Raw genomic sequence first — 24054 nt, 5'->3', positions numbered from 1 at the left:
AGTGTTTATGGAGCATACCCTGGCTGGTGTGGTGTAGAGAGGCGGGGAGGAGGTGGTATTCTGCAGTGGGTTCAGGGCCACTCTGGGTTTTGGAGGATTGGCCCTGCTGGAATCAAAGGAAGGCTGGTGTGCTCTTGACCTTGCTGTTGTCTTTGTGACTTTGGGTTAATCTTTTCCCTTCTCTGTGTCTCAACTATCTCATCTCTACAATGGGGGCAGGGTGAGGCTGAGCTCTGAGACCCTCAAGATCCCTCCTAGGGACTTCCCTGGTGGTCCAGTGGTTAAGACTCCACCCTTCTACTGCAGGGGGCACGGGTTCAAATGCTGTGTGGTGTGGCCATAAAAAAAAAGATTCCTCCCAACTCTGTCCCCTGAGTCCACGCCTCCCAGCCTTCCCAGGAAGACAGGCCTTTTTCTCACAGGGTCTTTTGCTGAACTGGGAGGTGGCTCATCGCTTTCCCCAGATCTGGGATGGGAAGGGTGTTAATTTTGGTGACTTAGGCAGATTGGAAAAGGTCTCAAGAAGCAGCCATGTAAACCCCAGCTGGGGTATGACTGTGTGTTGAAGGCAGAAAGAAGAGATGTGGATTTGAACTGCAGCTGGCTGGAATCTATTTAGATCCCAGCAAAGGCTTCTGGCCCTAAGGGTCTTGAGTGAGACTCTAGGATCTTTTTTCCTGGATTTTTTGGGAAGAAAAATAGAGACAATTGAAATTTGTCACCTTCTCAGGGGCAGGGTGTACATGTGGTTCCAGGCATTGATTTCATGAACCTTGTAATGTTGCTAAATATGGGCATTACTTAAAAATGACAACAACAACCTGTCACCTGTTTGTGCTGTTGTTTTATGAAAGGAAGACTATTCTGACACTAAAAAAGATGACCGTACATAATTCCAGAATAAAGAACAGTCACTAGTTTTGAGTCTATGAGACTATACCATCTTCATTTTTCTTGTTTTGTTACCAAACTGTAAAAACTAAAGGGCCAGAGTTTTGGGGTCACTGAGCATCTTGGGTCCTCACGGGAGCCCAGGGATTCTTGCTAGCATCATACCCTCTGAAGCGAACACACATCTGAGATTTGTGGTAGCTGGGATGTGGCTTTGGGGAGAGAGGGCCTTGGGGATTCCCGCCCCTGCATACGTGAGCTTTTAGGTGTGGAAAGTGGAGAGTCTCACTCTGGCATTTCCCACCCCTGACCTGGGTTTTCACCTCAGGTGACCTCAGACGTGTTCAGCCTCACGCTGGCCTCAGGCCTCCCTCCCCATCAGCCCTGCGCAAGCTGATAGATGCTGTTGGGAGAGGGAGATGTCAAATGTAATGATATTTTTGTGAGACTTGGTTGAGCCTTCTTTTGTCTGAGGGTGAAGGGGTTGGGTGCTGGCTGTGCTTCAGAGGTGGTGGTTATTCAGACTTCCTTCCTGGGTAGTCCAGGAAAGCTGCCTGGAAGAGGAAGACTGTCGAAGGTGACCGAGGAGTAAGATGACCCAGATAAAGGGGCTGGGGTCTGTCCCGCTGAACTGGCCAGCTCTCAAAGGTGGAGGAGGTGGGACTACAATGGCCTCGCCAGTCCACACAGAGTCAAGAGTCCAGAGTGGGTCGGGCATCCCCAAGATTCAGTCTGATCATTGGGAGTAAGGAAAGCTGGAGTTGGAACTCAGCAGTGGACCTGGTGACTTTTTCCTTTGCTTGATCTGACCTATGTCCAGGTCCTCTTTTGGAGAACTGTAGTTAGTAATAATCTTACATTACTGAGTAATGATCCTTTTATGTACATAAGTTCTTTGTACATAAGGAAACTGCCCCCCATGCTTCTCTAGTTGCAGCACGTGGGCTCTCTAGTTGCAGCGCTTGGGCTGAGTTGCCCTGCGGCATGTGGGATCTTCGTTCTCTGACCAGTGATTGAATCCTCATCTTCTGTAGGGAAGTCCCATTCCACCTGCTTTTTAAAAGTGAAGGTTCCTAAGGTCCAGAAAAGTGAACACACTAGTCCAAGGTCACACAGTTTATAAGTGACAGGGCAAGATGGGAGCCCAAGTGTGTCTGGTTTCAGATCCCACCTGGTTTCCTGCAGCCTGGGGGTCAGCAGACTTGGGCTCTGGTTCCCCTTCTTGGCTCTGTGACTTGGGGATAATTGTGTGCTCATTTAATAGACTTTCTTAAGGGTCCACCTGGCAGTGTGAAAGGTGCTGGGGAGGCCAAGAAACAGATTTCCTCCATCGTGAGTGCATAGCCAGCCAGCTAGCAGTAGGATGGTGGAGCCCAGTACAGGCGCCTGGGAAAGACTCCCTCAGTCAGTCATCTTTGCCTGGTGGTAAAATTCATAGTAGCTCCAGGCATTTCCTAGACTTGGGCCAGTCTGAGAAAACAGTAACTCACAGCTATTTAACAGTGTATTGTGGCTCGGACCTGAGATGATCCATCTGTAAAATGGGTACAGAGCAAGCAGAGAAAGAAGGACAGTGAAGCAGGCTGGGGTGGAGGCCTCTGGCAGCCCAGAGGATTGCTGCTCAGCTCCAGCCAGTTAGGCCCAGGTAGGAATGGGGTCTGGGGGGGCCATCGTCTCATTTATCAGCAAAGTGTTAGTCATTCAGTCATGTCCGACTCTTTGCAACTCCATGGACTGTAGCCCACCAGGCTCCTCTGTCCATGGGATTCTCCACACAAGAATACTGGAGTGGGTTCCCATTTCCTCCTCCAAAGGATTGTCCCAACCCAGGGATTGAACCTGGCTCTCCTGCATTGCAGGGCAGATTCTTTATGGTCTGAGCTACCAGGGAAGCCCATTTATCTGGAGTGGAAGCCAATTCAGATAGCCTTGTGAAATTTCCCTGTTGTGATAACACAGGCAGGTCAAACTCTACACACCCCTGGTTGTGATGCAGCCCATGGCCTGGTACCAGCGAGGAGGTCCAGGAATGGAGAGGCCGTGCTGGCAGCTGCTGTGCGCAGCCCTGGGCCTGGCCCGAAACAGGGTGTTCATGGATGTTGCTGAAAGCAGCAGGCCATGGGCCTCTGGGAGGCACCCTGAGTTTTGTGAACTGTGGACATACCCCTGTAGTAGCCACTGAGATAGACAGATGTGGGTCAGGGCCTTTGCATTCCGAATCCTGAGTGGCTGGGCTGTGGGTCTGGCCTTCTCAGCCCCTCAGGTCCCAGAGAACACACCTGTCAGTAGGTTTTGTTGGGTTGCCTGCTTTCCTTCCATGACTGGATCTGTCTCCCATTGCCTGGCCTGAATAGCCTTTGTTATTACCTTCATATTGTTGGAGATTGGAGACTCTGGCCCAGAAGCAGGAGGTAGATGCCAGTCTCCTTGGTACAGTTGCCAGTCTGGGGACACCTGTTCCCTGGTGCTTCCTGGGGTGCAGTGAATGAGTTGCCATCGGGAGGGTGGGTTCAGATGGGACTTCTGAATTTTATTACTTCCCCTCCCTGGTCGTTCAGAGGTAATTTATTTTATTAAAAAAATTTTTTTTGCCTGTGCCACGCAGCATGTGGGATCTTAGTTCTCCTACCAGGAATAGAACCTACACCCTCTGCAGTGGAAGCGTGGAGTCTTAACCACTGAACCTCCAGGGAAGTCCCAGAACAAGCATTTAAGATGTGAAAAGGGCTGGGGAGAGGAGCTGGGCAGCAACTCTAATCCAAGTAAGGTTGCCCGACCCACCTGCAGGGCACTGGCCTGGAGAGGAGAGTGAAGAGAAGCTTCTAGAACCCTTGGAATATCTGAGAGCACAGATTCCCTGCCCTCACCGCCCCCCGCCCCCCCCACCAGCCCCGCAATAGCACCTCTCACATCAGAGGGATAGCTGTAAGTCAGGTGTGTCTGCCTTTCCAGAAGGGAGAGTCCAGGGCTGATGAACGCAGATTCATGTGGCCGCTGTTCTTTCTGAAGCCCTCGTGATGGCTGAGACTTCAGTGAATATCAGCAGCAGTTGCTTACATGGTTTGAGTTCTTACTCACAAGGGAAGCAGTGGTCTTCCTCATTTCACACAGGCACGTGGAGGCCAGGAGTGGGGACAGTCAGGTGCCCCAGGCCACCTGATAGATCAGCCCTGGAGATAATCTCCATCTCCGGGCATGAGCTTTCGTAGGGTGGGAGGTGGAGCATAGGAAGGGGACCCAGGAATCCTTGTCCCATTTGGGCTTCACCCCACCACAAGTATCTGCCTGAGTCCCCCTGTCCTAGGTCCCAGCCTTGGGAAGTGTTGCTTAAATAATGCTGATGGTGGTAACCACAATCATAACAGACAGCGTGGCTCTGCTTGGTAGAAACAAAACAATGTACAGTTGAGAAAATCAGCTGGTCCACAGCTGAGGCGGAGAGGCTGAAGCAAATGTGGGAACTGTGGCTTTGGAGGCTGCACGGAGTGGGGGAGGGGGCAGGGAAGGAGCCCAGGACACGCCACAAGGGCACACCTGGCTGGCACAGATGCTGCCGGAGATGCGGGAGGTAACAGCAGAACCGGGTTACATAAAGCCTTCGCTCCCATGCCGTTAGCTGGCGGGTTCCCCTGCCCTCCCCAGCCCGCGTGCCACCAGCTCTGTCCCACCTATTGTCCCCAGCAGGGGAGGGCCAGCCGCCCAGAGTGTCGACACAGATGCCGGCAGTGGCCTTGCAGCCTCCGGGCTCTCTTCCCAGGTGGTAGCATTGCTCCCGGCAGCCGTGGCCACCCGCCGCTGACCCTGACTCAGGGCTGGCGTGTTCAGCTCACCGAAGAAGGAGGCTGGATCTGCTCCCGCTCAGGGATGGGCGGGGAGGCCTCTGTAATTTTCCTTCAAGCAAATGAGTTAGGCTTCAGGTTGTGGGTAGAAGGCTCAGAATCTCAGGTCACCCGTGTGTCCCCTTTCCCCTCTGCTGATCCTGTCTTTCCCTGGGAGTCCCCTGTCCTTGTCTTTTTGCCTCTGTCTTGCTTGTTTCTCTCTTTGCTTCTGCTCCTGTGTTTTGCCAGCTTGTCTCCCGGGACTCCCAGGACCTGTGCTAAGCCTCTGATGCAGCGTCTAAAAACCGAGATGCTGTCCCTCACCAGTTGTGACGTCATTCAGCAAGTGACTTACCTTCTCTTAGCCTCAGCTTCAGCATCTGTTAAGGAGAGTGGGGTATAACACCCCATCTCCCCCAGCTCTGCACTGTCCAGTGTGGTAGCTGGCAGCCGCAGGGAGGTCTGCTGAACTCTGAGAACATGATCAGTCTGAGATGGGTTAGTTACTCACTGGAGGAGTTAGGCGGCTTGCTTTGTCTCTAGCCATCATGTCATGGGCCAAGCGCGGGGGCTGATTCCTTGCGTTCCGATCCTTACAACTGACTTCACTTTGCTGTGCCTCAGTCTTCTCATCAGTGATTTAGCCATCCCTGAGTAATCCTTGACTCCTTCTGAGATGAGGCATCGCTGGAATGATGCAGAAGAGGCTTCAGGCCGTATGAGTAGTCTGAGGGAGGGGTTTCCAGCTCTCTGACTGGCAGTGGCAGGGGACAGCCTGTCTCTTGGCATCTACAGTCGGGTTTTTCATAACACTTTGTCACCAAGGTCTTCAGGACAAGAGGCTGGTCTGTAGCTGCCCCCTTGGCTGGACTTGAGCTAGCCAGGGGTCTTGGCTTGCAGTGGTCCAGTGGGGCTTCAGGTCTGGGTCCTCCAGGACAGTTGGGAGCTCGGCTATCTGCATCACACAGCCTGAGCATCCTCGGGTGCTCACCCGGGCCTTCCACACAATCCTATGTGCAGGCCTACTGGGGTATTACCACAGGGCCAGCTGCTGACCCTTTCCTTCTGTGCCCTTCCCCACCCCAGGCTGGATCCATGCAGTCTACACTCCTGTAGACTCTCTGGTGTTCGGCGGGAACATCCTGCACAGTTTCAACGTGCCCATGCAGCTGCGGATCTACGAGATCGAGGACAGAACGCGGGTGAGGCGGCTTCCTTTTCTTGTGACCGTGCCAGCCCCTGAGCTCTGCCTGGTCCTCGGGGCACACGGGGCAGTCCTTCCAAAGTCCTTCCTGGCCCCTTGTCCCTCCTGAGTTCCCTGCCTCAAGCCGGGTCTTGGTCCTGGTTCTCTGGGGCAGGGGGTGCCCACGAGAGCCTCCACCCAGAGCCCCGGGTGTTTCTGTTCACCTCCAGACCCGTGGTGCCCAAAACCCCCTTGTCGAAGAGGAAGTATCTCTTGAGAAAGCACCGTGAGATGTCAGGAACCCTGGCTCTTCCTTCTTCCCACGTGTATAAAGGGATGCAAGGGAGTGGGGTGGGGGTGGGGGTGGTTGGTGGTTCATGGTTGTGCTGGTAGCTTGGAGCGGGGTTAGGACCTTGGGAAGTAGCTCAGATCTTGAACATGGGGGGACCCTGAAGAAGCCAGTATCGATCTGTGAGTCCGCTGGGGGACTGTCTCTGAGCTCCGTCTCAGTGTCTGCTTGCTGCTGTTGGGGGGGGGTCTCTTGTCTTCTTGACAGAAAGTCTTCCCCCACCTCGCGCCCCAGGAGCAGAGTCCGAGGCTCAGACACCTGACCTGGGTCCTCCACTCTGTTCCCATTCCACAAGTTTCCTCTGAAAATCACTGGCCCTTCCATGCCGGAAACTGACCCAATGCCCCCTGCATCTGAGACAGGTCTGAGAGTGGGAAACCAGGACACAAAAGGCCTACTTCTTCATTCTTAACAGTTATTCAAATGTCTCTTCTCCCTTTTAATTGAGATGTAATCCACACACACAAAGTGCACAATTCAGTGGCGTTTAGCATGTGCCAATGTTGCACAGCCATCACTTCTAATGCAAAGGGGTTTTCATCACCCTAAAAAGAAACCCTGTCCTCAGTAGCAGTCACTCCCCACTCCCCCCTCCCAATCTCTGGCAGTCACTGGTCTGTTTTCTGTCTCTGGATTTGCCTGTTCTGGATATTTTATGGAGATGGCATGGTATAACCTGTCCTTTTCTGTTTGGCTTCTTTCACTTAGCAGCATCTTCAAGGTTCATCTACGGTTGTGGTGTTTGTCATTGCTTTGTTCCCATGGCTTGATTATATTTCATTGTATGGGAGGACCACACCCGGCCATCTCGGGCTTTGCCTTGGAAGTGACTTTTGCCCCAGAGAGGGTTGCCATTTGTGGACCCTCTTATAGAAGCAGATGCTCTGTGCTCAGGGGTCCTGCCTTTCTTGGTCTTGTTTCCGGGCCTTGGTCTGCCTGGAATCACATGCATGGGTCAAAGTCTTAGCCACTCTGTGTGCACTGACCTTTTTAGTAGTCCCGATGTTGAGGAGCGTCGTCCACAGGTTCCCTGGGGACCACTCTATGCCGTGTTCAGTGGGCAGGTGTGCTCACAAGGGCGCGTGCATATCTTCAGCCTGGTGGATTTGCAGCTGGGATGCCCGGATCCCAGGGGTCCTGCTTTGTGGAATTCTGTGCCCCTCTTCTGTTGCCTGCCGACCATCCCTCTCCTGGTCTTGGGGAGGCCAGTCCCAGCCCTGGTCTGGAGGCTGCTGCCCCATGGCGTTCTAGAGAAAGGCACCATTTGGGTGCCAGTGGTCAACTTGTAGTCTGGGTCAAGTGCTGTCTGGGACTCTGGCCAACTGTCCTTTGGCCAGCCCCTGAAGAATGGACCGGTTTGTTTGCGAGCAGACGGGTAGGTGTGGGAGAGCAAAGGAGAAAGAAGTCAAGCACACAACTTTCCAGGCAATTCCTGAAAGCCAGAGTCAGGCTGGGATATTTCTAAAGGCTTCAGCAACTCACTTGGCAGCTGTCCCCGCTTCCCCCGAGGGAATCTGGATCTTACTTCTCCATGGATTGGGGTCCTGTTGTCATTCTGTTAGGAGCCCAGCTCCCCTCCCCCGTCAGCAGGAGGCGGGAGGGAGGGTAATGAAGTGGAACCCCCAGCGCCAAGCTGAGCTGCTGTGGAAAATCGCGCCCACATGGAGATGAGCACGGCAGGGCCCCCTCCCCCAAGGCCTACCGTTCCCTGTCGTCTCAGTGGGCATCCCATCTGGTTCTCTGAAGCAGGTGGATGGGCGGGGGGTTGAGGGGGAGAGGCCGGGGGTGGGGTGGGGGGATTGGGGCGCAGGCTGGGCGGGAACCAGCAGCAGGCTGTTTAATCTGCTTTGATTTCTGGTCTTTGGAGAGGGCTTGGCTACAAGGCCCAATTGTTTATGTCTTAGGAGCCAAAGCAGACAAAAGATGCTGGGAAGAGAGCCCTGGAAGCCAGATAAAATGCCAGGGCTGCTCCTCGTCAGCTCGCTACAGCTTAATTCTTTATATCCCTGTGAGCTTTCTTAAGAAGGTTATGGCCATTTAAAAATAGTTTTTCGAGAGTCCGAAAACATGGATTTGCTTGGAAACCAAATGCTGGGGGCGGGACAGAGGAAACCATCAGTCTCTAAGCCCTAGGGTGTGGGCTTGATTTAGAAAAATCATTTGCCTTTGTGGCCCAAGGTGGGGGACCTCCCCATAGACACCAGGGGAACCCCAATGTTCTCTTATGTTTAGGAAGCATGTCTGGCTCTCATGATTTGAATTTTTCTGGGCTGGATGAGAGGTGATCACCCTGCTGCCCATAAAGCAAGCATGAACAGGTGTAGGTGTTCTGGGACTGGTGTTTTTCATTTCCTGACCATCTTCCCTCTCTCATTCTAAAGATAAGCAGAGGGGTGAAGAGCTAACCAAAGACTGGATGTGTCGCATGTTTATTATTTGAAGATAGCATCTCAACAACTCTCACTCCATATTTTTAACTCCAGTTGGCTTGATAAAGGATAGAAATGGTCCAATTGATCACTAAACTGCCGTCTCTCATATTTATCTTTCTTTTCCCCCCCAATGGCTCTAGTGAAAACAGCCTTCTCAGGAAAGGTAATGCCAACATGCCCCATTCCCTCTCAGCTAGCGAATCTATTTGGAAATTGCAGATAATTTATCCTTCCTCTCACCTTTCCCCTACCATTGGATTTTTTTTTCCATTGACTTTTTTTTTTTTTTCCAGGAGAAAAACAATTTTTAAGACACTTCCACCCACCCTCATATTTTAGTGTCTCAAGTCCTTGAGACCTTGGGGTTCTAGATGAACCGAAACATCTTTGGTTCTGATCTCCTGAGGTCACTCAGCTCCAGGAGGAAGGGCTTAGGCCAGGTGCCACTCGATTGGACCTTTGGGAACTCAAACTGACCCCTTGAGACCCACTGAGAGATTGATTACTCCCCCAGGCTGGGAGCATTGCATGCTTTCTGACTGCCTTGCCTTTCAATGATCAGCTCAATTTGGTGAGGCTCCGAATGTGTCAACAAGTAATGTTGAGCAATCGTGTGTTTAATGTTCCCAGGCATGTGGCTGAAACCTTTTGAAGGCGAAGGGTGGAAGGCGACAACCTGTTTGTAAGTCAATTCTTTGCAAATTTTGTTTCCTGCGGTGCTCTCTTGGAAAAAAAAAATTAAAACAAAAAAAAAAACAAAAAAAAATTCTTTCATCAGCATTTGTTTTCACCCAGCTGGTTTCCCTTGGGTTCAGCAATGATGAGGGGAGACTTATCTTCCTCTCCGGAACTACAAAAAAATTTTTTTCCTAATCTAGAAAGATTCTCAGGTGCCATGGTGCCCATTAGGGCCGAGTGGCTCAGACGGTTTCCCAAATTTGAAAAGTCAAAAGAACTTGAGAGTTTTATCAATCAAGTCAGGAGATGCGAGGGGAGGGTCTGAGAAGAGGCAGGCCTGCCTGTCCTCAACTTGCTCTGTAGGTTTTGATGATTTGTTTCAAAATCTCTTGGCCCTTGTTCTGGAGTGAGGGTGGGGTGGGGCTGAGAACCACCCCCTCCCCAAACTCTCTTCACAGGAGGCCAGGACGGCCACAGGCCCAAGAGCCTCTCTCCTTTTCAAACTCTGGAGGACACTGATCCAATGACTGTGAAAAACGATGAATATTCTCCCAGCAATAAAACTGGGGTTCTTGGGAAAGTAAGCTGGAGCCAAGGAAACCACTAAATAATATTCCCAACTCCATGCATCTCCCCAGGAGCTCAAAAGCATGCGGCAGCCAGGATCTCATCCTAAAGCATACCATCCCCCAGAGGCAGGGAGATCAGATGGACCCAGGATGCAGATGGGAGAAGTGGGGACAGGGTCTTGCAGCTGGGAAACTGAGTCAGTAGGATCCGGGATGGATGGGAACTGGAACTGGGACTCGCAGAGAGCAGAGTGGGGGCCTTGTCCGGATGGACACCAAGAGAGGCAGGAAGACCAGATTTTAGGGATGATGGAGTAGATGGAGCGTCTTAAGTCTGTCTGTATTTGCCTTCCTCCCAGATGTAGAATGTCACCCGTTGGTTGTCAGCAAAGCAAGGTGGGAGAGTGTGCTTCCTTGACACCCAATTCCCTGAGTTCCTAGAGGACAGGAGAGGTGAGGAGGGGGTCTCTGGCCCCCGCACAGGTCCCTCAAGGCAGATGCATCCTCGGTGAGAGGGTCCGGGAGTGAATGTGGACGTGTGGGAGCCGTGTGTGGTCTCGGAGAAGAGGACCCAGCTGTGGGAGACACCATCTCCCACCACCCTCGCCCGCTCGGGATGTAGTTTCTGGAAGGCTCCTCCATGCCAGGGCCATCAGTGTTATTGCTTCTTTCCCATCTCTTGCTGCCATCTCATCTGTATAGAACCCGTGCTGCCAACCATTGGAATCCCCCTGGGGCCCTGGCCTTTTCACAGCTCTGATGCATCAAGCTCTCTGCACCTATACTTCCTCTCCTGTAAGAAACAGTCAAAAGGGGATCTCCAGCTGGACGCCTGCTCCAGACCCGGGGGGTGTGTCCTTCAGTGTTAGGACGGTCCCAGGTCACACCGGGGACTTGTGTCAGAGGGAGTCCTCTGTGGAGATACGGCTGGCAGTGCCCGGTGTCGTGGGGGAGGCGCAGGAGGTGGGCCCCTCTGAGGCCCCGCCCCCGATGGCAGGAGAGGCCACACCCCCTCCATCCTCATTGGTCCGTCTGTTGTGGCCTCCTCCTCTGAGTACAGGAGATGCTTGACAGCCTGTCTGCAAATGGGTAAGGTTTGGGGTTTGATTTCTGTTTTTCAAGGTGGGAAGGACCGGTGGTAGAATCTATGCAAGGATTTTGGAGAACGGGCTCTGGTAGCTAGAATCAGGCAGGGGCTCGCAGCCTCAGGTACCCGCGCACTCCGCCATCAGATCAGGGGACACCTCTGTTTCTCTGCATCTCACCGAAGCATAAAGTGGACCCCGTACAGCTTTCCCTGCGCAAAGCTCGAGGACCTTTGCAATGACGCTCTCACATAGGCCTCTTCCCCGCTGTTCCTCCTCATTCGTGCATGCTGGTATCTTGCCCCTTTCAGCCCTTCTCTCCAGCCCATACCCCCGCCCCAGCCCACCCCCCCCATTTTTCCTTCACACCATTTGTGCTCTTGCTAAGATGATGAAAATGACTCCCACTCCCAGGAACTACCCCCCTACCCCACCCCAGTGCCCTTCTCTCCCGCCTTTCCCCTCTGACCCCCAGAAACTGACCTCTGCTTCTGGATCTTTGCTTTCAGGTGCAGCCCAAATTCCGTTACCCCTTCTACTATGAGATGTGCTGGTATGTCTTGGAGAGATACGTGTACTGTATGACCCAGCGGTCCTACCTCACTCAGGAATACCAGAGAGAATCAATGCTTATTGGTGAGTGAGCCTTGCTCGGCTGCCTCAACGGCTCAGCTGCAGCAGGAATAATTTTTGTTTTTAATACTCAGCAGTGTTATTGTCTTTTCCATCTCTAGGTCAGTATTTCTATTTATTTATCTTTAAAGATTAATTTTTATTGGGGTATAATTGCTTTCTGATGTTCTGTTAGTTTCTACTGAATAGCAAAATGAACCAGCTATACATATACATATATCCCCTCCCAGAAGTAATTTTTTTCAGTGGGGCTTTGGGAGTCCTGGGTTCCAGGAATTCCTCTGAGCCAGTGTTATTGGGCAGATTCCTAGAGACTCTTGAGGAGGGGCAGGGAAGTCATCCTTCTTAGCTTCCCACTTGAAATAGTGGTAAGTGAAGGAAATCATGACCTCCAACAGAGTCATCTTGGTGGTCGCCAGGTTTTACTGGTTGATTTTACAGAGATGGGGAGGGACTAGTCCCCTGGCATGGTTACTGAAACGGGCCCCCACTGAATAAAGATTCCTGGTTCTTTTTTTTTTTAATCCCTCCCTGGCCACCAGCTGATTTTTTTTCTCACTGCACTAGAGGTTAGATTTTTGTCTATATAGAAACAGGCCTAAGAGATTCAACCAGTTCCCCAAAACCCAGGTCAGTTATAAGCCAGAGGAGGGGTTGACCGGAGTTGGGGGTGCAAGCTTGGCAGAGCCGTGGGTGGTTTTTGACAGAGGCAGGGAGAGAGCATTTATAACTGCAGCTGCAACGCCCTACCCGGCTGCCATTACTTAAAGGGACATCACACCCACCCCCCACCCCCAAATGGCTCAGTCCTTGAATCTTGGCACACAGGCACCCACCCTGAAGTTGAAGTTGTATCTAGCTTATGACACCTCAAAGAGCGATCTGTAGGAAGAATATGCTTCTTCCCCTCAGCCTCTGAGCTGCTACAGTCGAGGGTTTCTTCTGGATGCTAGAGTCACTGTGCCTCACTCACTGCATCTTTCTCATCATGGGATAGAAAAATGGGGTCGGCCCATCTCCTTTAGGGCCTGAACAATTTCTGCTGCGATTTACAAGATATTTAGATTTGTTTTTTTCCTCTTACTAAACCTCTTCCTTCCTTCCCTTGACTACTGTCCTGACTTCCAGGGGTTTCAGGCTTGACATGTGATGGAGAACCAATGTTTATGCTGGTGGGGGTTCTTGACTGGGGAGTGCCTTTTGGAAATTCAGTTCTATCTTGGGTTCTGGAGCGGGGGGCGGGGGGGGGCTCTGTTGTGACGTTTCATCCCTATTAGATGATTCAGGTGTTCAAAAATATCCAGACCTTCACAGGCTCCTCTTGGGGAGCTTCCAGCCTGGTAGGAGATGGGAAATGATCCTGAAGTAGTGTGATGACCTCTGTGGTTGCAGTAGCTACATGTTCCCTTGGGGACCAGAGGCTGGATTTTGAGGCAGTCCCCAGGACCGGAAGAGAGTCACCGCTCTCACTTGAAAATTTAGGGCCATAGAAGAAAGTTCCTTATTCTGTTCCAGGCTTGATAGAAGTGTTAAGGCCACGTTTGGGTCACTGGTACCCACATTTCTCTTCAATTTTCTTGCCAGTTTCCCCCTACCAAAGAGAAGGGGGGATATTTAGGGGACGCCTCATTTCTTGAGTGCTAATTGTGTGCCAGGAACAATGCTCTGTGATGTCTTATTTAATGCTCACTATGAGTGTTCAAGGGAAGTATTTAGAGCATTCTTGAGATACAGTTCACATATCATATAATTCACCCTTTTAAATATGTACCATTCAGTGATTTTTAGTCTATTGTCAGGGTTGTGCAGACACCAGCACAGTCAGTTTTTAGAACATTTTCATCATCCCAAAAGTAATTCTGTACCCTTGAGCTACCATGTCCTCCTCTCACCCCATGCCCTTGACCTCAGCCCTAAGCAACTACGAATCTACTTTCTGTCTTTGTATAGTTTCTTCATGTTCTGGACATTGCATATGAGTGGAATCGTTTAATATGTGCTCATTTTTGCTTTACTTTCTTCCCATATTGAAAGATACAATACCAGGTGTGTTCAGAGAAGTGAGGCAACTTGTCAGGATGCACACAACTGGGGAAAAGCAGAGCTCTGCCTGGCTGATGGCAGCCTTTCTAGGGCCTGAGGGAGGCAAAGGCCATTAGAATCGTCAGAAGGAGCTCCATGTGCAGAGTAAAGGGGAGGCACAGCGAGTGGGGCTTCCAGGGACTTCCAGCAGGGAGTTTGGGGTGTTCATCTCTTTCTTGTGACATTCTCCTTCCATGCCTCCTGCCCCGACCCCTTTCTTAGATGCCCCAAGAAAGCCCAGCATAGACGGCTTCTCATCTGATTCCTGGCTGGAGATGGAGGAGGAGTCCTGTGAGCAGCAGCCCCAGGAGGAGAAGGAGGAAGAGGAGGAAGAGGAGGAAGAGGAGGAGGGTGCAGATAAGACCCCCAAAGCATCTGCTGATGGCCCTGCCTCACCCACCAGCACCCCGTCCGAGGACCAGGAGGCCCCCGGGAAGAAGCCCAAAGCCCCTGCCATGCGGTTCCTCAAAAGGACTCTGTCGAACGAGTCAGAGGACAGCGTGAAGTCCGCCACGATGCCCACCGACTACCCCAAGACGCCCACTGGCTCTCCCGCCACTGAGGTCTCTGCCAAGTGGACCCACCTCACCGAGTTTGAACTGAAGGGCCTGAAAGCTCTGGTGGAGAAACTTGAATCCCTCCCGGAGAACAAGAAGTGTGTCCCCGAGGGCATCGAGGACCCCCAGGCCCTCCTTGAGGGTGTGAAGGTGGGCAAGGGGGTTGCCTCGGGCTGGGCAGCTAAGGAGGGCTGGGCAGGTCTTGTTCAACATGCAGATTCTCGAGGGTAGCTCAGCTCCAGGGAGCTTGGTACAGGCTGTCCTGGGGGGACATCCGTGTGTGGAGAGGGACCTCGAGTCCAAACAAGCCCATCTGGGGTGTTTGAGTAGAGGCCACCATTTTGATCCCTGCAAGGGGATCTCATAGTGGAAGCTGGCTCTGCAGTTGACAATGAACTGCCTCTTAGGACGTGTTGAGAATCCCAGCCATTGAGGGCAGTAGGTGTCACTACTTAGAGTGCACCAGTAGTGCTGTGGTTGGGCTTGGGGACAAACTCCTGACATCATGGTCAAGGAGACTTGCTGCCTTGGGCTGGCTTTTTTGCCCCAGAGCATGCTTCTGTTTCATGTGAATAGGGCATTCATCCCGGTTGTCCTCTAGGTGACCATCTCAGGTGGGCCACCAGGATTGAGAGGTCTCCAAGTGGAGCCTAATTATTATTATTTTTTTAATTTTAATTTTTAATTAGAAGATAATTACATTACAGCATTGTGATGGTTTCTGCCATACATCAACATGAATCGGCCATAGGTATACATATGTCCCCTCCCTCTTGAACCTTCCTCCCACCTCCCTCCCAGAGCCTAATTATTCAGCAAGCTCATGGAGCACCAGCTGTGTTGGCCATAGGGGAATGGGAAGCAGGCAGGTAAAGAAATCAGGAGGAAATTCCCTGGTGGTCTCCAGGACTTGGTGATTTCACCACTGTGGCATGGGTTCAGTCCTTGTTTGGGGAACTAAGATCCTGCAAGCTTTGCGGTGTGGCCAAAAAGAAATTGGGAGGCAGGGAATTGAGTGCCACTGTGTGCACCCAGGTCATGGGAGTGGGGTAAGGGGACATTCATTGGCCGCATCAGGGCCAGGGCTCTGGGACAGTTATGTACAGGGGATTTGAGTTGGGCCTCAGAGATTACATAGAGTTCTTCAGATGGGGGAAGGCTGTTCTAGGCAGAGTACAAACATGAAGTGTATTTAAGAAATAGGAAATAACACTGGGAGACCTTGTCTGGTAGTAATCATAACATTTGTTGAAAGCTTATATGTGTGTGTGTGTTAGTTGCTCAGTCATGTCCTACTCTTTGCGACCCCATGGACTGTAGCTCGTCAGGCTCCTCTGTCTGTGGAATTCTCCAGGCAAGAATACTGGAGTGGGTAGCCACTGTCTTCTCCAGGGGATCTTCCCAACAGAGGGATTGAACCCTGGTCTCCTGAATTGTTGGCAGTTTCTTTACCATCTGTTGAAAGCTTACTACCTGCCAGGTAGCAGGGCTCAGCAGGTGGTAGGTACCTGACGAGGAAGTTGACTCAGAGAGGTAAAATGACCTGCTTGCGGTGACAGCTCTGTCACCTATATCTGGACAGTAGGGTCAGGATGAAGCCTTCAGAGTGCCTGTGTGAATATCATTGTGTGGAACTGCCTCCTATCACGGCATTGGCAAGGCTTTTGGGTGTGAGGCCTCAGAGATGTTTGGGCTTCCTTCTCTGATGTCTGATTCTCAAGTGAATCCATCTGCCCACTGGAGTTGAAAACTGAATTCAAGTCTCTTGCTTGATGGCTGCAAACTCAACCCAGGATTTGTACATTTGTTCCCTTAGAAAACATCATGTCAGATCCTGGGATATAGAAATATTAAGACTGTTCTGCTGCCCTTGAGGTGCTCAGTGATCAGGGCTGAACTCTTGGGGTCTGGTGGAGGTGAGACCTGGGGCTCTGTCAGATAGCTTAACAGGTACCACCAGCAGAGGGAGCTGGTGTACAGGATCATTAATTCAGGTATATCTCACTTTATATAGCAGGTGTATTCCCTGTAGATGCTGTGAATTCAGATCTTATGACTCTGGGAAATTGCCAAGTAAAAGAACTTTGTGATGAATATCCCTGCAAAGCATATCTTTACTTTCAAATTGATCTTTTTTAAATTGATTCTTGACTGATTTGGAGGTTGCTTGACCTCTTGAGAGTTTCATGAAAGTACGCGTACACACACAAAATTTTGCATGCAGTATCAGAGGGTTTTGGACTCGTGAGCCTGCTCTTGAACCCAGGCTTAAGACCCTATAATCTTGTGGAATGGAGTTTTAGATATTGGGTTTCCTAAAGGAAACCTTAGAATTGTGCAGTGTGGCTACTTTTCTCTTCTAAGTTCCTGTAAAATGAAAGCAGGTATTTTCATCAATAATAATATCACTAATAGCATTAGAGTTCCAAAATGTTGTAAATGAGTTTAAGAAACACATGTTCATCTGAAAAGGAAGTGTTGTGGAGAGCCTTTTTTACTTTATGTTCATGTGCAGTGTTCCTAGTCCCTGGTTGGTCAGATTTCTTTCTAGGGATAGGATTCAGCCTCTTGTATCCCTCACCTGTGCCCACCTGATGGCCCTCTGAGGCTAGATTCAGCCTAGGCCCGTGATGGTGTGAAGGAGGCCTGGGGTAGGAGCTTAGACAAATTTCAAGAATCCCAGCCTCTTTCCTCCCCAACCCCCACCTTGGGGCTCAATGGTAGCTCATGATGATGTGTGATAATGAATGGATTTCAATTACTGTGTGCTCCTATAGGTCTTTTTCATATATAAATTCATTTAAATCTCCTAGCAATCCTCTGTGTTACTTTTGTTACCCCCATTTTACAAATGGGAAAATTGAGGTACAGATTAGGTTAAGTAACTTGCTCAAGGCTACATGTACTGCTTGATGGGAAAGTCCATGCGCTTACCTACTAGACCATGCTTTGTTTGGCTGCTGTAGAGAAACTGATTCTCTTCTCGGAGGCCACTCTGAATTTAGGAAGAAAGTCTTAAGCTGACTGCTAATGGCATTCTTTACAGAACAGGCAATAGATTTGTTTGGTCCTGGGACAAAGACTGTAAATTGGTAGTCTAAGGACAAAATCTAGCCTCTAGGCATGGCATTTGACCTGTGCGGTATTGAACATATTTTTGTAATTATTTGCCAACATTAAAAAAATCAGAAGAGTAAATGAAAAAGAAAAAAAATCAAGAGAATTATATAAAATATCTTGGCTATCCTGGCTTATGTTTCTGACTGACTCTGAAAGTGAAAGTTAGTCATTCACTTGTATCCGACTCTTTGTGACCCCATTGACTGTAGCCCACCAGGCTCCTCTGTCCATGAAATTCTCCAGGCAAGAATACTGAAGTGGGTTGCCATTTCCTTCTCCAGATGACTGACTCTAAGCAGCAAGAAATGAGTAGCAAGTGATCTTATACACCCCAGTCCCCACCACTCCCTACTGCCTTTTGAGTGTTGGCTTACCATTAGGCTCACACATCTCATTTTGGTATAATCTAGCCAACTTAGCTTATTTATTGACTTAACTTGTCTTCAGAGATATTTATGGTCTTGAGTCTTGTCTGAGGAAAGCCTTTTCAGGCTAAGGAGCTTATAAATTGGGTGGACAAGTCTCCTTAAAGCCCCAGGAAAATTGGAGCCTCTGCTTTCATCTCTGAGTATTGTATGGCCTGTGTGGGGGAAGTGGACCAATCGTCTTTTCCAGAGTAGGGAGAGCTACTTCCTGGCTGTCTGGTCAGGCTATCAGCCCCTCCCAGTCCCTGGAGACCCAGAAGAGATTTTGAACCTAAGACTAGCTTCTAGAATGAGTGTGTTATCATAGAGGGTGAAAAGCTTCTTCCTGGCTGCACGCTTTAGGTCCTTTTGTTCTCTCTTCTCAGATGTTGGGGTTTCTTTTGCACTGGCTGAGAAATAAAAGTCAGCTTAGGAATGTGGGTTCCAGATAGAATTCTTAGCTGATGCCCCCCGCTCCCACTACTATTGAACGATTTGTGTTTCTCACCAGTGTTGGTTCCCCCTTGATGATTGATCAGCCATGATCTTTGACTTCTGTGGCAAAAAAGATGATGTCTTTTCTTCTGTCTCTTTCTCTGAGGCCTCAGAGATGGCTGCTAATGGTGGCTCATGGTAACCAGAGCCCCTGGGATTAGAGACACTCCTCAAAGTATTAATATTAATGTCAGTCTCCAGATGGCTAGGTTTTAGCTTTTACCAGAAATTCTTTTCTTTTTCTTTCATTCATAAGGTACGTTTTAAAATTATGGTAACATATATTTACCATTTTCATTGGTTGGTTAATTATACTGACTAGATCACCAGCTTAGAATCTTGAAGAAAGAAGATTCTTCAAGAAAGAAGATTTACAATTTGCACCATTTTTTTTCCTTTTCTTTTTAATTTTCACCATTTTAAAGTGTACAGTTTAGTGGTATTAAGTATACTCACAGTATTGTGCAGCCACTATCTCTGTCTAGTTCAGAACTTTTTCTTCACTTTAGGCAGAACCTTATACCATCAGCAGTCAGGCTCCATTTCCCCACTCACCCCAACCTGCATTCTGTCTTTATGGACTTATTTATTCTGTATAGCTCATATATCTAAGAGTTGTAAGTGTAGGGAGTTCCCTGGTAGCCTGGTGGTTAGGATTTGAGATTTTCACTGCTGTTGCCTGGGTTTTCAGTGCCTATTTGGGGAACTGAGATCCTGCAAGCTACATTGCATGGCCAAGGGGTGGGGAGGGAAGTTTTGAGTATAATATTATAATCTTAAGTGATTGGTGTTGTGTTTTTTTTAATAAACATTACAGGTTACAGTATAGAAAATGTCTCCTTCCTCAGTTCTCACTTCCTGGAGAATAACCTCTGTTAGTCATCTGCTGAACATACTTTTGGAGCTTTTTCCCTCACATCAATGTATATAAACATATATATATATATGAATTTTTTTAAAAAAATTGGTTCATACTTGCTTTTGTCCCTTTAAAGCTTCCTTTTTTGTATCTGTTTTTTAAAAATACTTATTTAATTTTGTTTACGCTGGGTCTTCGTTGCTGCATGCAGGCCTTCTCTAGCTGCAGTGAGCAGGGGCTTCTCATTGCATTGGCTTCTCTTGTTGTAGAACACAGGCTCTAGGCTTACTGGCTTCCGTAGTCGCAGCATGTGGACTCAGTAGTTGGGGCTCTGGGCTCTAGAGCACAGGCTCAGCAGTTGTGGCTCACAGGCTTAGTTACTCCAAGGCAGGTGGGATAGTCCCAGATCAGGAATTGAACCCCCATGTCTTCTGCATTGGTTGGCGGATTCTTTCCCACTGAGCCACTAGAGGAGCCTGACTCTCTTTTAAGACAATTATTCTGCTAGGGTTGCAGGATATTGGCCTGTGTGCAATGGGAAAACAGGAAATTGGGACATGAAACATGCTTTCCTTCGATTTTGATTTCTGTTCTTAGCTGTTTCCGTGCGGTCTTGAGCGAGTCACATCACCTTTCTGTTTGAATGAATGAATGAATGTGAAGTCGCTCAGTCGTGTCCGACTCTTTGCGACCCCATGGACTGTAGCTTACCAGGCTCCTCCATCCATGGGATTTTCCAGGCAAGAGTACTAGAGTGGGTTGCCATTTCCTTCTCCAGGAGATCTTCCCGACCCAGGGATTGAACCCGGGTCTCCTGCGTTGTAGGCAGAAGCTTTACCAACTGAGCCACCAGGGAAGCCTCACCTTTCTGTGTACTTGTCTGTAAATCTAAGATATTAGACTAAACGTGCTGTGTTCCTCCAGGGCCCGGATTCTGTGGTTCCTTGGCCATTCTTAAGTGTGTAACTGATTGACATCAGAGTATCTTCACTGTAAAATAAGGATAATAACAGGGACCTCGGTCACTGAATTATTGTGTGGGACAACGAGGTAATGAGCACCTAGCTCTCTTAGTAAGCCCTCGGAGAAAAATTAGCCATTCTTAGATAGCAGGCAAAGGAGAGTCAGACTGGCTTTGACCAGCTCCCCACTGTTCCCGTGCTCTTTCCCTGCCTTTCAGCGTCTCTATCCCTGCTTAAGGGTTAATGATTCCCACCTGTATTAGTTTCCTAGAGCTGCTGTAAGAAAGTACCATAGACTGGCTCAAACAACAGAAATTTATTGTCTTTTGGTTCTGGGAACTAGAAGTCTGCAATCAAAACTATGCTTCCTCTGAAGCCTCTACAGGAGGATTTTTTCCTTGTCTCTTCCAGCTTTTCTTGGTTGCTGGCAATACTTAGAGTTCCTGGGCTTGTGGCTACCTCCCTCCAGTCTCTGCCACAGTTTTTACACTGGCAGTCTGTGTTTCTGTGTGTCTTCTCTTCTCCTAAGGACATCAGTCTGTAGATTAGGTCTCATTCTAATCCAGTATGACCCATTTTCCAACTAGGTCATACTCTGAAGTTTTACATGCACTTGAATTTTGAGGGGCAAAGATTCCCTGGAGGAGGAAATGGCAACCCGCCCCTCCAGTATTCTTGCCTGGGAAATCCCACGGACAGAGGGGCATGGAGAGCTACGGTCCATGGGGTCGTAAAGAGTTGGACATGACTGACTTGAGTGCGTGTGTGTGTGTATACACACACGTGCTATTCAATTCAGTGCATTGTCTTTTTCCCTTTTCTCTCTTGGATTGGCAACTATTAATCGGTGGACAGACTAATTCATAGTGAGATGGGAATTGACCTGCATGCTGTTCTTCCTTGAAGAGTCTATACTTTCGACTAGAACTCAAGGAGAGAGCTGAGGCTCCTGATGGGAGAGAAGGAGGGCATATGGGCATTACTCTAAGTAGTTGTAAATGACTTGAAAATAACCAGATGCTTTGCAAGCTTGTGAGGACTTGAGCCTAAGTGTGTAGTCACCACTGAGATAGGAGATGGGAAAGTGTTTGTTAGATATGTTTTTGCCAGGTGATTCTGCAGCTGTCCTTGTTAATTAAGATAATGGCAAGCTCTCTTTTACATGATTCCATGCTCCCTTGGCTGCCAGAGTATCTGGCTAAGGGTGGAAACACCAGTGCACTGTGGATAACCATCTTTCTTATTGCATGGAACTGTGGGGGCCTCACAGAATTATGAGACTGGTGGAGTTGTCAGGCCACATGGAATTATGGAGCCTCAGAGTTATGCAACTGGTGGAATTGTGAGACTGCATGGAATTATGGGGCTGCATGGAATTATGGGGCCACATAAAACTGTGGGTCTGCATGGAATTGTGGGATTGCATAGAATTGTGGGTCTGTGTGGGATTATGGGACTGCATAGAATTATGGGGCTGCATGGAATTGTGGGTCTGCAAGGAATTATGGGGCTGCATGGAGTTATGGGACTGCACAGAATTATGGGGCTGCATAGAATTGTGGGGCAGAGTGGAATCAAGGAGCTGAAAGAGACAGTGAGGGGTGCCTGCTTTCAGGTGTTACCATTTTTATTTTCAAACACTAAAAAAGAGATCAGTGGTATTGCTCTTTCATCAAAACCCAAATGGGAAACAATCCAAAATAAGAGTGCATCACCCAAACAGGTATTATCTTTTAAGACCAAAGGTTCTGGAATCGGGCTGACTCCCCTGCACCATCCATTAATCAGCTGACCGCTCTGGAGGAATATAGTAAAATAGGGATAGAAAGAATCATGTCTCATCGAGTTTAGTGAGGTGACATATTAAAAAAGCCTTAGAATAGGGCCTTTAAGTGCTCAGTGAGCTACAGCTGAGCTCGCTGATACTGTGGAGTGAGAGCAGGTTCATTAAGGGTTAAGTGTGAGAGTGTGTGTGAAACTCACGACTTTAAAAGGAAGGTGCAGCTTTTCTCCCTTGGGGTCATCAGGTCTGGGCAAGAGAACACACCTGCTTATCTAAGTTGCCCTTCCTGGGTCTTGCTCTTTTGTGAAACAGTAAGATGTAGAACCCAGACCTTCAACACTGTTGGCTTTTTAAAAGTCATCATACCCTGCCTGCTTCAGGGGAGCCAGAAGGTAGGAAGCCAGTGGGAGGGCTGCAGCTTGTTTTGCTCACACCCTGAAGATGACCCAGAGTATAGAAAACAGAGAACAACCAGATTCAGCCTGGTCAGTGAGTCAGGCCTCCAGTAGTCGCTGAGGCTCTTCTGCCCGAGGCTGCATGTTATACTGAGCCCTGGGTTTGGTATTTTGGATGAGCTGTAAATGGATAGAGCATTGATGCAGGGATAAATGAGACAGGCCTGTCACCTAAGGAACCAAATAAGCCACGTGTATTCTGAGTCCGCTACTGGTACCACCTCAGGAGAATGTAGGAGACCAGTGAGGGGCAGAAGATCTGAGTTCTAGACACCTGTGTACCCCTAGACCTGAAAAATGGATATGTTGGTCCATGCCACTTAGGGGTCCTTCTGGCTTAAAATTACCTTCTTGGTCCCTGAATCACATTTTTATCCCCTCTAGTTGTATAGCTAAATCAGCTTTTATTTTATTTTATTTTATTTTTTAATTAATTAATTACTTTTTTTTTTTTTTTTGCTAAATCAGCTTTTAAACTGTCGTTCCAACTAAATAAACTTAAAAATTTTTTCCCCCTATGCTTAAAACTTGTTAAATGGATGAATTCTGCAAACAGAGAATGGGAACAGCGTATCCCAACTGGAAATATGGCATAAGCCAAAAGAGATTGACTGATATTTGTTTCTGGTCCCAGGTGGCACTAGTGGTAAAGAACTTGCCTGCCAATGCACAAGACGTTGGCACAGTCCATAGGGTCACAATGAGTCAGACACTTAGCATGCATGCACGCAACGTTTATTGAGCATTATCCACATGCCAAATACCTTTCATGCGTTATGATCCTGGCAAGATGGGGACAGTTATTATTCCATTTCTTAGACAGGAACCTGAGTCTCAGTGAGATGTGGTGATTTGCCCAAATCATGTAGCTAATAAGCTTTTAATCATGATATTTGCTGTTGTTTAGTCTCTGAGTTGTGTCCAACTCCTTTTGTGACTCCAAGGACAAGACAGGGCTCCTCTAATCCATCAGGCTCCTCTGTCCATGGAATTTTCCAGGCAAGAATACTGGAGTAGGTTGCCATTTCCTTCCCCAGGGGATCTTCCCTACGCAGGGATAGAACTCGAGTCTCATGCTTTGGCAGGCGGATTCTTTATCACTGAGCCACCAGGGAAGCTCCCTTTAATTGTGATGTACTAGGACAAATATGGTGTGTTAGTTTCCTGTGGGCTGCCATAACAAATGACCACAAACTTGGTGGATTAGAACAATAAAAATTTATTCTATAACAGTTCCAGAGGCTAAAAGTCAGAAATCGAGGTGTGCTCCCTGGGAAGGCTCTGGGGAGGATCCTTCCTTGCTCTTCCAGGTTCTGGCATTGCCTGGAGTTCTTTAGCTTGTGGCTGTGTCATTCTAGTCTCTGCCTCTGTCTCTCCATGGCCTTCTCCTTTATGTCTCTGTTCAAATCTCTTCTCCTTTCTCTTTTTTAAAAAAAATTTTTATTTATATTTTGCTCTGCTGGGTTTTTGTTGCTGTGCGGACTTTTCTCTAATTGTGGCAAGCGGGGGCTCCTCTTCATTGTGGTGCACAGGCTTCTCATTGCAGTCGCTTCTCTTGTTGTAGAGCACGGGCTCTAGGGGACATGGGCTTCAGTAGTTGTGGGTCTAGGCTCTAGAGCACAGGCTCAGTAGTTGTGGCACATGGGCTTAGTTGCTCCGAGGCATGTGGGATAGCCGCAGATCAGAAACCAAACCCATG

The 24054-nt window shown here is 48.9% G+C and overlaps 1 protein-coding gene and 1 non-coding gene across 7 annotated transcripts in view; one reads left to right on the top strand and one right to left on the bottom strand.

Annotated features, from left to right (window-relative positions):
* The window catches only part of KDM2B (lysine demethylase 2B), a 113992-nt gene that overhangs the window by 38716 nt on the left and 51222 nt on the right, over positions 1 to 24054 (top strand). For all 6 annotated transcript variants that reach the window (XM_061141963.1, XM_061141962.1, XM_061141965.1 and 3 more), the window contains 3 exons: positions 5796 to 5911; positions 11515 to 11641; positions 13943 to 14427. In XM_061141963.1, the coding sequence (XP_060997946.1) occupies positions 5796 to 5911; positions 11515 to 11641; positions 13943 to 14427 (728 nt within the window). The remainder of the gene's footprint in view (positions 1 to 5795; positions 5912 to 11514; positions 11642 to 13942; positions 14428 to 24054) is intronic.
* Positions 19940 to 20011, bottom strand: TRNAC-ACA (transfer RNA cysteine (anticodon ACA)). The gene has a single exon. It is a non-coding gene; the product is annotated as a tRNA-Cys (tRNA).

The sequence above is a fragment of the Dama dama genome, chromosome 5, assembly GCF_033118175.1.
Source record: "Dama dama isolate Ldn47 chromosome 5, ASM3311817v1, whole genome shotgun sequence".
NCBI classification, from domain to species: domain Eukaryota; kingdom Metazoa; phylum Chordata; class Mammalia; order Artiodactyla; family Cervidae; genus Dama; species Dama dama.
The sequence above is the reverse complement of the archived record's forward strand: the minus strand, read 5'-3'. Positions and strand labels throughout refer to the sequence as shown.